General features: G+C 35.0%; 1 protein-coding gene across 1 annotated transcript in view; it reads left to right on the forward strand.

Moving 5' to 3' along the window:
• LOC145666455 (uncharacterized) overlaps window positions 1-15177 on the forward strand; it is a 66816-nt gene that overhangs the window by 24297 nt on the left and 27342 nt on the right. The window contains exons 7-8 of the mRNA XM_081733687.1: window positions 9153-9351; window positions 11634-11815. Coding sequence (XP_081589813.1) covers window positions 9153-9351; window positions 11634-11815 — 381 coding nt within the window. The remainder of the gene's footprint in view (window positions 1-9152; window positions 9352-11633; window positions 11816-15177) is intronic.

Below are 15177 nucleotides of genomic sequence, written 5' to 3' on the forward strand. Positions count from 1 at the left end.
ACTGGTTCACAAACACCACAAAATTGTATGAAACATATCTCACAGGGATCAGTGGAAATGGGTAGGAACCCTGGGTAGAAAGGAACCCTCTATCTAAATGAGACCAACAGAATTCGATCCATTTTTTAGTGTCAAACAAACCACAAGAGATTGGTTCTGACTGTACAGGAATACCAGGAAAAGTTTTCCAAAGTATTTCTGGTTGTGGCGGAATATTACAGTCAGGGAACGCTGCCACTCATCGAAATTCCTTTCTACACTAAATTCAATGCAACTTACTGCTAGCTTACCGTCTTCTACGACACGCACTCATCCTCCACCTTGATGGTGATGAGACCACAAACGTATGAATTCACATGGACAAGACCCCTAGGCATACTGTCCTGTCATCCCAGGCATTCTTTGCAAGGCAAGCAGAAGACATGGGAATTCGAGTGATTTTATTTTCGTACATCCCTGTGAAATCCTCGGATGCTTCACCAATGAACTGCTGTCGGTTCGGTTCTCTCTCTTCGGGCACTTGATAAATGCTCACTTGCAAGATCTTCGGAAAGTTGCCAAAGCGGTATAGCGAGGCCGGATTTGCTGCAATGGTAACTACGCTGTCGGTGGTGGAAGGATTTACCAGCCAGGTAAGTGGTTGAAAATCTACTATTTTTAACTTGGGCATCCTTCAGTAGTATAAGCATCTTCTGAGAAAGGACGTTAAAATCCAAACAAAGATGATTCATGACTAGAACTGGAATTATAATGCAAAATTTTGGAAACATTAGCTTTCAAATTTCAAACTACTAAATCTAGTTACAAATAAATATATCAAAATTAATGATATGTTAAAAAGTCTGACTAAAACAAGTTCAGAATACAATATTGTTAAAAATTTTCCAATTTCCAGTAGCTTAGAACAAAACTTAATGTTGGCGCTAGATTTACAATCCTCAGTCTTCCGCCTCTGAAAACGAACTAATATATCTCAACTCTTTCAAACTTGACATTGACTGTACGAAAGGTTTAGGCTACCGAGCTTACTAGTTGAAATGGATACAACATCGTTAGATGGCACTGCGTAACTACATTCACCGTACTTTTTGATCATACCTTGTATTTGTATGTATTAAAGCACTCAACAATACCAGTTTGTGATAGCTATGATTAGTCAGTTTGATGCTGCCTTCTACCTTTACTTTCTGTTCAGAAGCTTCCGCCTAACGGGACCTCACTGAAGGAAACTAATGTGATAACGCACACACTTGGTGTTCCTCGTTTAATTGCGTATTATAAGAATAAAATGAATAAAAGATATAAAAGATACCGCTACCACACGAAACTTTCTCGCTCTTACGTCTTATATTGAATCATATCGTGCTGTAGTTATTAAGGAAACACTTATTTACGAAATACGGACAAAATTATAATAGGTGCTTTCGGAAAACTCGAAGAAAACACCTTCAAGAGCAAACTATCCTTTGTGGATTTTTTCACGAGAAATTATTCATGCTATAGTGTAACCTTAATGCAACATTTATTTATGAAATATGTATATAATTCCTTAAGTTGTTTCTCAGAAAGTTTGTGAAAGCTTCACCCCCAAGAGAACTATCCCTTGTGAATGTTTTAATCTAAAACAGTTTATACCACGTTGTAAGTTTCTTAATGGAACATTTATTTATGAAATATATATGAACAAAATTACCTGAGTCGGTTTCAAGAAAATCATTCGGGAAAAACTCGCCCCAAGAGTAAACTATCCCTCGTGAATTTTTTAATGAAAAATGATTGATACCATTTTGTGGGTTTCTTAATAGAACATTTATCTATGATTTATGAACAAATTTCGCTGAGTTACATTTGTGCGTGAGAAACTCGCCCGAAGAGTAAACTACACCATATGAATTTTTTACTGAAAAATTATTGATATTATATTATAGATTTCTTAATGGTTATGAAATATGAACGAAGTTGTGTGAATCGTTTTTGAGAAAATCATTTTTTTTAAAAGTAAAATACCCCTTCAGGATTTTTCTCAGAAACTATTTACGCAGTAATATAGCAGAGTTTCCACAGACCTGGAAAGTCAGAGAATTTGATTTTGTCAGGGGAAATCAGGAAAATTATTAAAAAGTTCATTAATGTCAGGGAAGTTATTGTAGAGTTCTTTAATGTTAGGGAAAGGAAGTAGCCTTGATCCTGGAGACAGGTTTGAAGTAGTCAGAATATTTGGGATTTAGAGATCTTGCAACACAGCAATACAGAATAATTGGGTACAGTGCATTAAGATATCAAAGTGCCATGATTTGTGGTTAGATTCTTAACCCTGAAATCAATTGAATTACACCATCTTGAATACCTTAATGTAGATAGTGCGTGCGTCTCTAATCGCATTGAGGTGAGATACATAACGTCTTCTTTACGAGTGTAAAAGAAGTAATAGTTTCTCAATTTGACCCATTATATACCTAGGTATATATATAATATAAATAATATGTTCACGCATAAATTCGACTTAGGTTCACCGTTTTTGATTTGTTAGTTTGAAAGAGCATACCACCCCAGTGGGCCCATGTAACTTTTAAGATATAATGATAATCTTCGGAGCTGGACCATGAAACATTTCAACGGGTACGATGTGAAAATCTTAACTAACCGGCTTTAATATGCGTATGTGCATCGATTTTAAGACTTTTATGCCAGTGATTCCTCATAAATTTCACCAGGATCTAACAATAATCTTCGGAGCTAGACAATGAAAGCCCTCAACGGCATGATTTTGTGTATGATCACGCATAATCTCGATAGGTGCACCAATTTTGTAGATTACTTTTTGTTTGAAAAAGTATGTTGTCGCATTGATTTCGTGTAAATTTCATTAGGATATGATTATAAGTCACGGGCTAGACCATGAAACTCGTCAACGGCTGATAGTGTGCAACTTTACCGTGTGCATGCTCACGCAAAACTTCAACACAGATGTATCAATTTTGATTATTCTTTATTGGTTTCAAAGAGTATACTTTCTCGCAAGTTGTGCTTAAACTTTATCAAAATCATTTAATGACAGTCTTTGGGGTTAGACTATGTAACTCTTCAACAGAATAGGTCTTAATACCGTGTATATGTTCACTTATAATCCATATCACGTAGGCCGATGATATATTTGGTCATGCATGTTTCCTGGGACGACCTATTTTATAGGAAGTTAGGGTCCTTCCTTTAGTATAGGTGTCTAAGTAAACTACTGTGGTTACGAGAAAGTGGCAAGATTAAACTTTTGTCATGGAAATAGGTAAACCTTCGTCAAGGAAGATCAGGAAAAGTGGTTTACAAAAAATCTGTGGGAACGCTGTACAGGGTTGTTAATGAATTATTGATTTATGGAGAAGCAAAATCGTTAGAGCCATTTTTAAGAAAATTGCATTGTTCTCATCTTTCAGTAAACTACCCTTATTTTTGAGGGTGGAAGAAAATTCGAACCTTCTCCTGGAGAATGGCGTAGAAACCTTAAGTTCAAAATTTGATTTCGATAGGTTAATAGGTATGACCTCCAGGAGAGTGTACATTAGGACGAACAGACACCGAAAAATCACCCTTTTGGTATGTAGGTGCTATGAAGTGTGTAAATCTCGAATTTGATTTTTTTTTCATGATCATCATACTCTCTTCTGCCCTATCGTCTCTCAGAAATAAAAAGGAGCTAAAAAAAAGAAGTTTTATAAAGTGCAAAGGGGTGCAACCTAAAGACAGTTAGGAGTGTTTTGTTGTTTTTTAAATATTAGTTAATTCGGGCATTTTAATAGGGGAAAAAAAACTATGGTACGACATCTAGAATTCCTAGCTCTATTCACGACTAGTGATTTTTATGCATTTTTAGCCATTAAACTATGTATTCTAATCAAATGGGAGTATTTCAAAGTCTGGATTATTCGTTGATGATTATTGAAGTTTATCTTCCCTTTTCAGCGCCAAAGCCATATGACACATAGACCTACAGTTTAAGATGCAATTTGAACCACCATAATGTGTTCATATTTTTTTTCAAATTTAATGATTTTCCACCGAGTATCGAACCCGGGACTACGTGTACCAAAGGTTCACGCACTAGCCTCTAAAGAAGTTGGGAGGGAGCTTGATTATTCATGTTAGAACGAGCGCGGTCAGTGAAAACTTAGTGCTTTGCATTACTTTCAAATTTTCGACGTCTCAAAATGAAAATATTAGAGAAACAAGTACCTACAGAAAATGTAATTATAGTCTTGCCTGCGTAAGCGAGTGAACCAAAGACTTGTAATTCACAACTGAGTTTATGTTTAGTTGAAGTAACAGTAAGATAGGTAGAAATTTACGGAGTGTAAATCGACGGTACTTTGCAGCTACCTCGTATCTCAAAAAATCAGAACTTGACAAAAAGAAGAAATAAAACGTTTGAAAAAATTGGAGTTTAGTTAAAAGTCAGCGACCCTTTTTGATGGAGAGGTCAGTTTGTTATCGTACTTGGCTTCTGTATCAGAAGTCACTGACTTTTAATTAATTTCCAACTTTTTCAAACTTTTCTTTCTTCTATAAAGTAGTGTTTTGTTTTTGAGATATGATGTAGCTGCAAAGTACCGTCGAAATATATTTCTAGTCGATAGTGTATTTTTAAATGAGATAATGTTTAAATGATAAATTAAGATATGTTTAAATGAATCCCAAAGTAAAGTCCGGGTAGGAAAATTTTTGTCCACGAGCTTTCACGTCGAAAATGGCCTGAAACAAGGAGATGCGTTGTCACCATTATTATTTAACTTTGTTCTGAAATACGCTATAAGAAAAATCAAAGATAGCAACCAGGGCCTAGAGTTGAACGGTATTCACCAGGTTATGGCATATGCTGATGATGTAAATTTAATAGGGAATGATAGGAGAACAATAGAAAGAAATGCAGAGATTTTATTAAACGCTTGCAGGGACATGGGCTTAGAAGTAAATGCAGAGAAAACTAAATACATGAAAGTGCGTCGGGACCGTACTACGGCAAATTGTGGATGTGTTAAATTATTAAATAATACATTTGATAAAGTGGATACTTTCAAATATCTAGGATCAATATTAACAGACGAAAATCATATTCACGAAGAAATTAAATGTCGACTAAAAGCAGGGAATTCGTGTTACTATTCGGTTCAAAATCTCTTGTCGCGAATTCTGTCGAGAAATTTGAAGCTTAAAATATACAAAACGATAATCATGTTTGTTGTTCTGTATGGGTACGAAACATGGTCGCGTACTCTGAGGGAAGAACATAGACAAAGTATTTGAGAACAAGATTCTTAGACGAATATTCGGACCCAAGAGGAACGGGAATGGGAAATGGCGGAAACTTCATAACGAGGAACTACACAATTTATACGGTTTACCCAACATTGTTAGGGTCGTCAAGTCTAGGAGGCTTAGGTGGGCAGGTCATGTAGCTAGAGTGGAAGAAAGTAGAAACGCTTTCAAAGTCTTGACTGGAAGACCAATCGGAAAACGACCATTAGGAAGACCTAGGCGCAGATGGGAGGATAATATTAAGATGGATCTCGCAGAGATAGGAATACAAAGTAGAAACTGGATCCAATTGGCTAAGGATAGACATCAGTGGAGAGCTTCTGTGAACGCGGCATTGAACCTCCGGGTTCCGTAGGCCTAGTTTTATTAAATTCTAATATTTTCCCTCATTGTTTGGAGCCTACATGCGATACCGGATACCATAATTGATTTCGAAATTGACACTGGAAACGATTTTTTTTTTTAAAACATTCCAAACTATGCTATGCATAAGTGCCAGAAGTCTTACAGAACTGCTATATCCGTCGACAGGTATCTAAGGAAAAATGATAAGAGACCGAGATGCGGTTCTCTGCAATCGAATTATTGTCCCAAGAGGAGGTTCTATGTTCTTCTTTAACCTTCTATTCAGACCGAAAGTAGTTTAATTAGCCATTTCCGGTTTTAGGACTTACTGCCATAGAACAAAAATTGGTAATACACAACGACAGGCTGTTTTCTGCAATCGATTCAGGGTGTCAAAAGAGCGTACCATCATAATCCACAACACCCCAACAACCGGAAGTAGTTGAACGTTATAACTACTCGCCGGTCACAATACTGATTTCCGTAGAGCAAAAACTGAAAGAAACATCGAGATTCATTTTTTTTTTCAACGGAGTCACGTACTGCAATCAAGTTTTGTTAAATGCGATCGTACACGTACAGAATGTGCATAACGCGTATGGAAACTAATTATCGCTAGTTGTCACCAGTTTTCTTATGGCTTCTCCTCCCCCACAAAAAAAAGTTAGTTCTTGAACACGCCTGATTTGGCCTCAGCGGATTTCATACTTTTCCCTCAGCTCAAATCTGCCCTCTAGAGGGAGCGTTTTGAGAATTTTGCGTCGATTCAAGCGAATGTAACGGCAATACTGAGTAGCATTCTAGTGGATTATTTTCGTAGGGCGTCCTAGCGTCTCTATGGCCAGTCTAACGATGTGTAGCGCAGGAAGGGGCAGTAAACTATCCTTTTTCTCACATCATTACTTCGAGAAAGTCCCGCAACTTATTGAATGCACTGTGTATTGTGTTGTATTCTTGGTTCTGCGTCTAGTTCTACCCTATAGGTGAGAAAAGAGGATGAAAAGTGAAATAAAATAATGGAATGAAAAGTGAAACATTGATATCTAAAATCCATGTCCTGAGCCGGATTCGAACCCGTGAGGCAGATTTCGTGATTGCTAGACTAATGACTTAGACCACTGTTTACTATACTAGCCTACTGACCACACATTAATGTAAAACAAATATGTGTAATGTTAAATAAGTTTATTAATTTATTCATTAGGAAAACAAATTTTGAGATTAACATAGGTCTGCAATATGTGTTAAACCTTTTAATCAATTGTTTAAAAAATATATACAAACCTTACTCTGCAATATCTACAAATGTAAATGTGAATATCTGCCGAACCTCTTAACTGAATGTGTTGAAAGCTGAGCAGGATAGATGCTAATCAGGGAAGAATTTTGAAAAGTTCTGCTGTTCAAAAGAAGTTGGAGAAAACTATTCTATTTACTATTTATTTATACATAAGGTTATTAGGAAATTAACCATGAACCATTTATATAGCAACCTCTGGAGCGTTTCAAGAGATAAAGCTCTTAAAAGAAACCTCTTGTGCTATTACTGAAACGCCGCAAGATTGCGTAAGCGATTCTGTTAATGTTTTGCATGATTATAGATCTGGGTCTGCATGTTTTAATTTTATTGTAACGAGTTATGGGAAATTCTTTATAAAAGAATAGAAGCGGTTAGGAGTTAACATTTCATATTTGCACACATTTGTAGGCAGATATAAAGGCACGAAATTTAATGAAACAGAGTGAAAAAGTGCATGATTGAACTGGAATTTGAATCTTGGACTTTCATTGTACCATGCTGATGCGTTAACCACTACGCTACCCATCATCCTGAACTGCCATACATTCTCACTCTTGAAGTTGGTATTTTTTCACTGAGACCACATGGTTTGTACCACAACTTCTTGCTGTGCTTGGACAATACACATTCAGAACACTTGGCAGTTGTATTATCATTATACATGTGTTAATGAATAGAGGTAACACCCGATTTTTAACACACCAATATCTCTAGGTGCGAATTGTGAAAAAGTACATGACTGCTTGTTTCCTCCATACGTTGATATATTGATAATACAACCATGAGAGGCGTTCTGAATGTGAACAGTGTATTGTTCAACCACAACAGGAAGTTGTGTTATATGCTATGTGATCTGAGCGAAAGAACATAGTCTTCAAGAATGAGAGAGTGTATGACTGTTCCAGGGAGTGAACTGGATAGCGTAATGGTTAATGCATTGGCACGGTACTCAGAAGTCCCGAGTTCAAATCCCAATCCAGTCATGCACTTTTTCAATCATTGAATTAGCACCTAGAAAAAAATTGGTGTGTTAAAAATTGGTTGTTTCCTTCATTTGTTAATAATACGAAATTAAGCTTTTTAGTTGGAGTAAAATGAAACAGTTTGCCTCTCACACTACACATACAAGGGAAGTGTTAGCTCCTATTCGGTGAAAAACATGCTAGTTAGAAAGATTGCAATTCGATGGAATGTACTATTACGACTACAATATTTATTTAGTTCAATTTTAATGCCTTTAGTATAATTTTGATGTGAATCTACAGTTTTTCAGAAATAACTAACTGTATACAATTTAATAATATACTAAATTTACCTCTGTTATAATATAAATATTATTATCCATATATTTTGTAGACCTGTCTACTATCGTTGCGACGTGTGTTGAGAGAGAAAGCAGAGGTTTAAGTGTAGTAAAGATAGGATTGTCAGGATTTAGGAAACCTGATTTAGTTTGAGGTAGAACGGGAAATAATTCACACTTAAAAAATTTGATATTTTAAAAACAAATTCAAATTGATAACTCTATCCTTATCAAAGGGAACTTTCAAACATCTTCCTAAAAGTACAATTCTGACAGTATCTATCAAATAAAAGGGAATAAGTTTTCTCGTATCAAAACTCGATATTTTTTTAAAACTTGACGTTTGTTTTTCCTCCATACAATAGATCAGTGATACTTTGAATGAAATGAAAAAAAAAATAATAAATAAATAAATAAAAAAATAAAAAATAAAAAATCTTTGTATCCAAGGAGTTAAAAATCCTTTCAAACGGTTTTCATGTTCACTGATTTTTAATGAACAGGACGAGTATGTATCAATGTATCAGTCTTCAAACAGGAAAAGCCTATCTAGTTTTTCAACACAGTTTAAGAAGTGAGGATTTCATTTACTTTTTCTTCTCATAAAAGTTCCACAGAAAGGCAGGAACCCACCATACGTTACCATTTATCAGCTAATAGAAGTGACTGATAGATGTCAGCGAACGCTGAAACAGTTTGATGAAAGAATTTATAAGTCCCCAGATACAAGATAACTTTTTTTTTTTTTTTTTTTTAAGTATATTCAGTACATATCCCATAGCAGCTATGAGTAATTTTAATTATTTGAATGAAAAAGGTAAAATTGTGGGAAATTTTAAGCGGATTGAACGTGATAATTCCATTGCTTTTTAAACAGTGTTGCTGTTTTCATTCTAGGTGAAGGCGGATATGAGGTTAGCGCCTCCTGTTCGCGTGGAAGTGACAGAAGAGCTAAAAGAGACCTTAGATAAAGCGATTGCCAGGCAAGACACATCAGAGCATTACTTACAAGAATTGAAATCTCAAAAAATTGAACCAAGAAAATCTAATAAAACTTGGCCTCTAAGTGATCTGAAGGATGATGTCATGATTATCGGTACGTATTTAAATGTTTCTGTTGCTTGAAAACAATTATATTTCAATTCTAAGAGAAAATCAGAAAGAAAAGTGTAAAAGAATACTATCCTCGGTTACAGATAAACTAATAATACCCTTGTTAATATTATCGTAGGCAAAATAATGCAGCATATCTTTTTCGTAATAGCCATTCTGATAAAAAGAAAAAAAATCTCTTGCAGCTGAGACCTATCAGTAGCGCGTTCTTTGAACTTCATTCGAATAGTTCGAACTACCGAAATACACGAGTAGTACTTATGATACAGATGCTTCATGTTTATAATAAATTCTAAGAATAGTTATATAATCCTGCCCATAAGTGCATTGTAGTCTAGAATTCCGCCTGTACAACTGGGGCTCATCCATTGGTTAAGAAAAATTCACGAAAGTTAAGAAAATTTATTTTAACATCTAACATATGGTATAACTTAAAACTTAACGAATATTCTCAAAAGTTAATTTAATTCAGAGTACATTATGAAAATTTACGTAGATTTTTTTTTTTAATTTATTTATGAACTTGAAAGTACATTGATCCTAACCCTACTCCAAATATTGATATTAATATCCTCTGTGCTTTTACCTTCTACTTCAGTGCAAATATTATTTGCTGCTGTTCTCGTATACGATGGTCGTTAAATAATTACCAGAAGGATACGGGAGACAACCGTAACTCTTTCCACATTGTGTTCTCTTTTCTGTATACTTTCGGGTCATCGGGATGTGAAAAGTATAACATGCTGCGTGTACCTGTTGGAAAAATTTCTGGTGTTTATTTTCCGTATATGCAGTGGTAGTTCTGGAATGCCTATAGAGGTGTCCAATAATATCAGTTAGTAATACGTTTAGGAAAAAAACACGTTAAATTCCAATTGTAAAATCGTGATGTGAAATCTAAAGTAAATTGCTGAAGTTCATTAATAAGTGTTGTAGGAATTTTCATGTTCAGAACGGTGAATTTTGGTTTACCCATACGCAATAGCATTAAGAGTTAACCATCCACAACTGTTCACAATACTTAACACGTTTTATAATGGTAACTGCATTCTGTGCATTACATGAGAGTAATTCTTAGATACTTGAAAGCAATAACGTCCATTACATTGCCAGTACAGACTTGTCCTTAACGAGTAAATTAACTGGTTTTACGTGGACCAACCCTCATTTACAAAATAATACGAAGTAAGCTAACGGTTTTTGAGCTTTTTTGTTTAAAATAAGTGAAATTCTAATTGAGGAAGACAAATCTTAGACAATAAATAATATTTTAGTTCCTAATTTTGTTCATTTAGTGATGGAAAGGCTTTTCTAGTGTTATTTTGGTTACGATAAAGCCTACTCAGTTGGCCACTTCTGTCGAATGAGCATCTACTTAATTCGACAGTATAATTGTGAAACAGTGGAGATATACGTACATTTTTGTACGATATGCAGACTATTAATATTTACTGCTGCCTTGTAATCTTAATCAACGAAATGGTTTTATCAAATTTTTCAGAATATTTTCATCTGACAAACTATAGGCTGAAGTAAAACTAACACATGTCTTTAATTCGTACAGGAATACGTCGCATTGCTCCATTTTATAGGCTGAGTCACTGTACGAATTTAGTTTCGTGAAATTAGCTATACATTGGATTTATATAAGGTTCTCTTTTAATTTCAACTTCAATTTTACTTTTCTTTCCTTATTTATTCTTTCAAAAAATTGATAATTGTGTACATACGGAAAAGAAAGTATTCTTCAGTTGACAAATTTTCTTTTCCCAATAACTCGGGAACAAATGAATTAATCTGGATCTTTCTGTCGTTATCCTTAGAATAGTTATAATTTGATAACTTGCCAAAATCGGTACTCTAAAAGATTAATTTATTCTTGAGTTATTAGTAAAAGAAATTTTGTCAACTATAGAATGCTTCCTTTCGTGACTGTACTATAAGTTTGAAAATTTTGAACATTATAGGGGTTTGAACAGTACCTGTTGCTATTTGTAGAGAGGCATGAATGGTACACGCAAAGATAATTCTGCAGATAATGAAACTCTATTTTTACATAATGTAATAATCAAAACAGCCCACAGTAGTTCAATAATTAATGTCCAGGTCAGATAACTGATTGCACGCGCGGAACACAAATGTTAAACACTCCATTAGCAGTTTTAAGTCCTGTGTTGTTGTAATACTAGATATCGCTTTTAGATTACGATATGAAATATTGTCTTCGTAACGTAAATTTGTGACAAAAACTTGTGTATGTTTCAGATGACGATGATGATGATGATATACCTAGCTGCAGGGATGGTGTAATCGTGGATCGAAGCCAAGATAAGATTCCACGACCGAAACTGTTGCAGTTCCATGAAAACCGTAGGCCTCCCTATTGGGGAACTTGGCAAAAGAAAAGTTCGATTGTTCGGTCGAAACAACCTTTCGGAAAGGATGAGGTATCTTTTATATTATTTTTTATACTGAAGTTTTATTAAACCAATGTGTATTAAATAAATACCATGTGAGGATGCGCATTTGCATTGAAATAAAATTACAGAAACTCAAGTCAGATCAAGTGCCAACTATGTTCAAAGATTCATTTTAAATGGTTCAACTGTTTCGTCCTCGTCGCAATTTTATTGAATACAAATGGGCAAATTAAAATATAGAAATCTCCTGTCTTAAAAGCGAAGTTTTCAGAAGCGCAGGGTGCAACAGATAACAAAGTTGCGAGGAACTCGGTTTGGCCGAAAAGGAAACTCGTACGGCAATTGATAAGGATTTTTTTTTTTAAGTAAACTTAAAATTTGTGTTTCGTAATCGTAATTTCCACCTCAGATTACTTCGGTTTAAGAAAACGGAGGAGTAGGGGGGAGGCTCATTTTACTATTTCAGAGATCCTTTTTGATCAAAATAATAATAATAATAAAAAAAAATAGTCAGAAAAGAGCTTTTGTTCCTTATTTAATAAATGTGAACTACAAACATCATCAAATCGTTGCGCTTTTACTGTTTCCAGTGTTGCTAACTGTAACATCAAAATTAACGAAATTTCGCTAACTTCAAAAGTCTGTAATTAAATCATGAAGCATTTGTTGAGAATGGTATTTGGTGTGTTTATTATTCATGTAAAGTTGAACCATCTGACAAAATTTCTGAATTTTAAAGTATGGTGTTTTCGAGAAAATGGCGCCCAAAAATGGCGATTTTTGAAAACGACAATTTCTCGAATTTTTTTGCGACGAAATGGTTGCACACAGAAGCGATACAATTTTTTTCAGAGAGCGGGTAACTAGGTTCTACCAACCGTGAAAACAGAATTTTAAAATTCGAACCGGAAGTGCTCGAAAAAAATTCACAAACTTCGACTTTTCAGATAAACTGACGTTCATTTGTTGATTTCTGTACTAAAAGATACGCATGCGCAAACCAAACTATAATAAAATATAGTTTATTGATATCCCTATGTACATACCACAACAAGAATTATAACTCTACCTGTCTACGTGGCTGAATGGACCATTTTCCATGTTTCCTACAATTCATGAATTGTACTCCCCGTGTTTGATTACCCATTACTTTGCGGGAAAAATTTTTCGACAAAACAAAAAATATGGGTCTCTTTAGAAACATGTCTAGTTGCTATATATATATATATATATATATATAAAGTTTCAACAATATCTGAGATGGGGGCGGTACATGCTCTGCCTTAATTGAAATGGAAGTCACCTATAGCACTAGAAATATTGGCCTGAAATCAACTGCAACTAAATACATGGCACAATATAAATTTAATGAAGGATTAATTTCACTCAGCTTAATAATTACACGGCACGAACTTCTCAGAATTCATCCAATCATAGACACAATCTTCCCTTTTCAACCTATGGCTGTCCAATCTTCCGACAGAAACAAAACAGGTTTGTTTCGTTTTCTTTGTCCAAATAATTTGCCCATCTTCAGAATGAAACCAGTCATTAATTGCACATAATCCAATTAAGTTGTTAAATTTACACAGGTCAACAAGTCGAGAAGAATAAATTTTCAACCACAAAGTTCCAAATTTAATATCCAATTATGTTTCGATGATCCAACTTGTGGTCAATCCCTGTGTGAACTGGCGATATCCCCCGTTTCCTATGATCTTTACAGGAATCCCGAACGAGGACAGCACCTGCAAGATAAACCCTGGAATGAGCCGTAAGACAGCAACACAAACGACAGGCAAGGAAATTTCTAACAATATACTATCGCGAGTTGTCACAAACATGATTACATATGATCGAAAAGAAACATGCGAACTAAAACAAGAATTTAACCATGCAACAATTTAAACTTTAATAAATTAACATGTTTGTTTCAATTTTCCTTTTTTTTTTTTTTTTTTTTTTAATTCATTTTATAACGAAGCAACTTTGTATCGTCACAAGGGACACGTATCAAATTACTTTTGATAAGAATTTCATGTACTGAGTTTTATCTTCGTAACTTCAGGGGCTTCTGAGATTCTGTATGTTTGACATAAATTTTGAACCCCGTCTCCCCTTCTTAGGATACGCATTTTAATCAAAGTGATATAATAAAAAGCCCAGTTCAAGTTCGATACTAACTATATAGAAAAGATTATTTCAAACGGTTGAACTGTTTTCTCGTGGTGCAATCACAAACAAGATCACCTTCATTTTTTTTATATGATTTTGCTTAATTATTTAGTAAAGAAATGGAAGTACGTTATTTAGTATATAAAATCTTGTATTGGAGCAAAAATACATAAGCTGTTAATTATTCAGTAAAGGAATGGAAATACGTTATTTAGCATATAAAATCTTGTATTGGAACAGAAGCTGTAAAATGGCAGCAGCAAAGCATAAGTCGAAGTTTGCAGGTCAAAAACTCAACCTGGACTATCCTTATTATAATAGGAAAACGCCTCAGTATGTATGTAACACTCCTGATAGTTCAGTCGACTTAATAGATGTTGCTACATGCGCTGCCTGATATTGTTTTTGAAGAATGAAGACATCGTCATTACCTGTAGCGGTTTACTTCGACTTTCCGAACTACACTGGACCTCGACGTTATAATAACCCCATAGCGATTTCGTCAATAACTAGAACGTGGAGCAAAGACGGAGACGGATACCGATCACTCTTTGTTACGATATGACTGTTCATTCATCCCAGAGCAAGACGTTGCCGAAACTTCTCATTGATCTCAGTGACAAGAGATGCCTCATGGAATAGTAGTCCGAACATTTGAAGACCTTATTCCAATCAATGTTCTTTTACAAAAAGATCTCATTCAGATATTTCAGAATGTTTAAACGTCGCGAGAGATATTACAACACATTCACAAACACTGTTGGCGACTTGAGCGGTTCCGTCTTCTGATTCGAGGTATCAGAAAATAAATCTTCTGATTCTGAGCATAACAGTAAGCATGACTGGACTTTGACGTTAGCTGACGGAGGAGATTTGTAATTGGGACTATTCCGTCAAATCTCCACCTTTGAAAGCTGCTCATGCAACCAGTTACATTATGTCAACTTTACCGTGAGTTTTAAGTTCGTGAATGAACGAACGAAGACATTGTTGCGTGACTGAATTCTACAACAACGGTCTATTCATTTGAAAATATTACTGGGCACATTGATGTGACTTCTTTCCATTTGCACGAATCGACGACTGTTGGCACATTCACTGAGAACCCAGTTGTTGACTGTTGTGTTACAAATGACAGTTTCCGTCAACTTTTATGCTTTATAATGGTGTACATCTACTTCCCAGGGTTACTTGGTTAACAATGACTAGAGTTA

The sequence above is a fragment of the Thermobia domestica genome, chromosome 12 (genome assembly GCF_964235325.1).
Source record: "Thermobia domestica chromosome 12, izTheDome1.hap1.1, whole genome shotgun sequence".
Classification (NCBI taxonomy): domain Eukaryota; kingdom Metazoa; phylum Arthropoda; class Insecta; order Zygentoma; family Lepismatidae; genus Thermobia; species Thermobia domestica.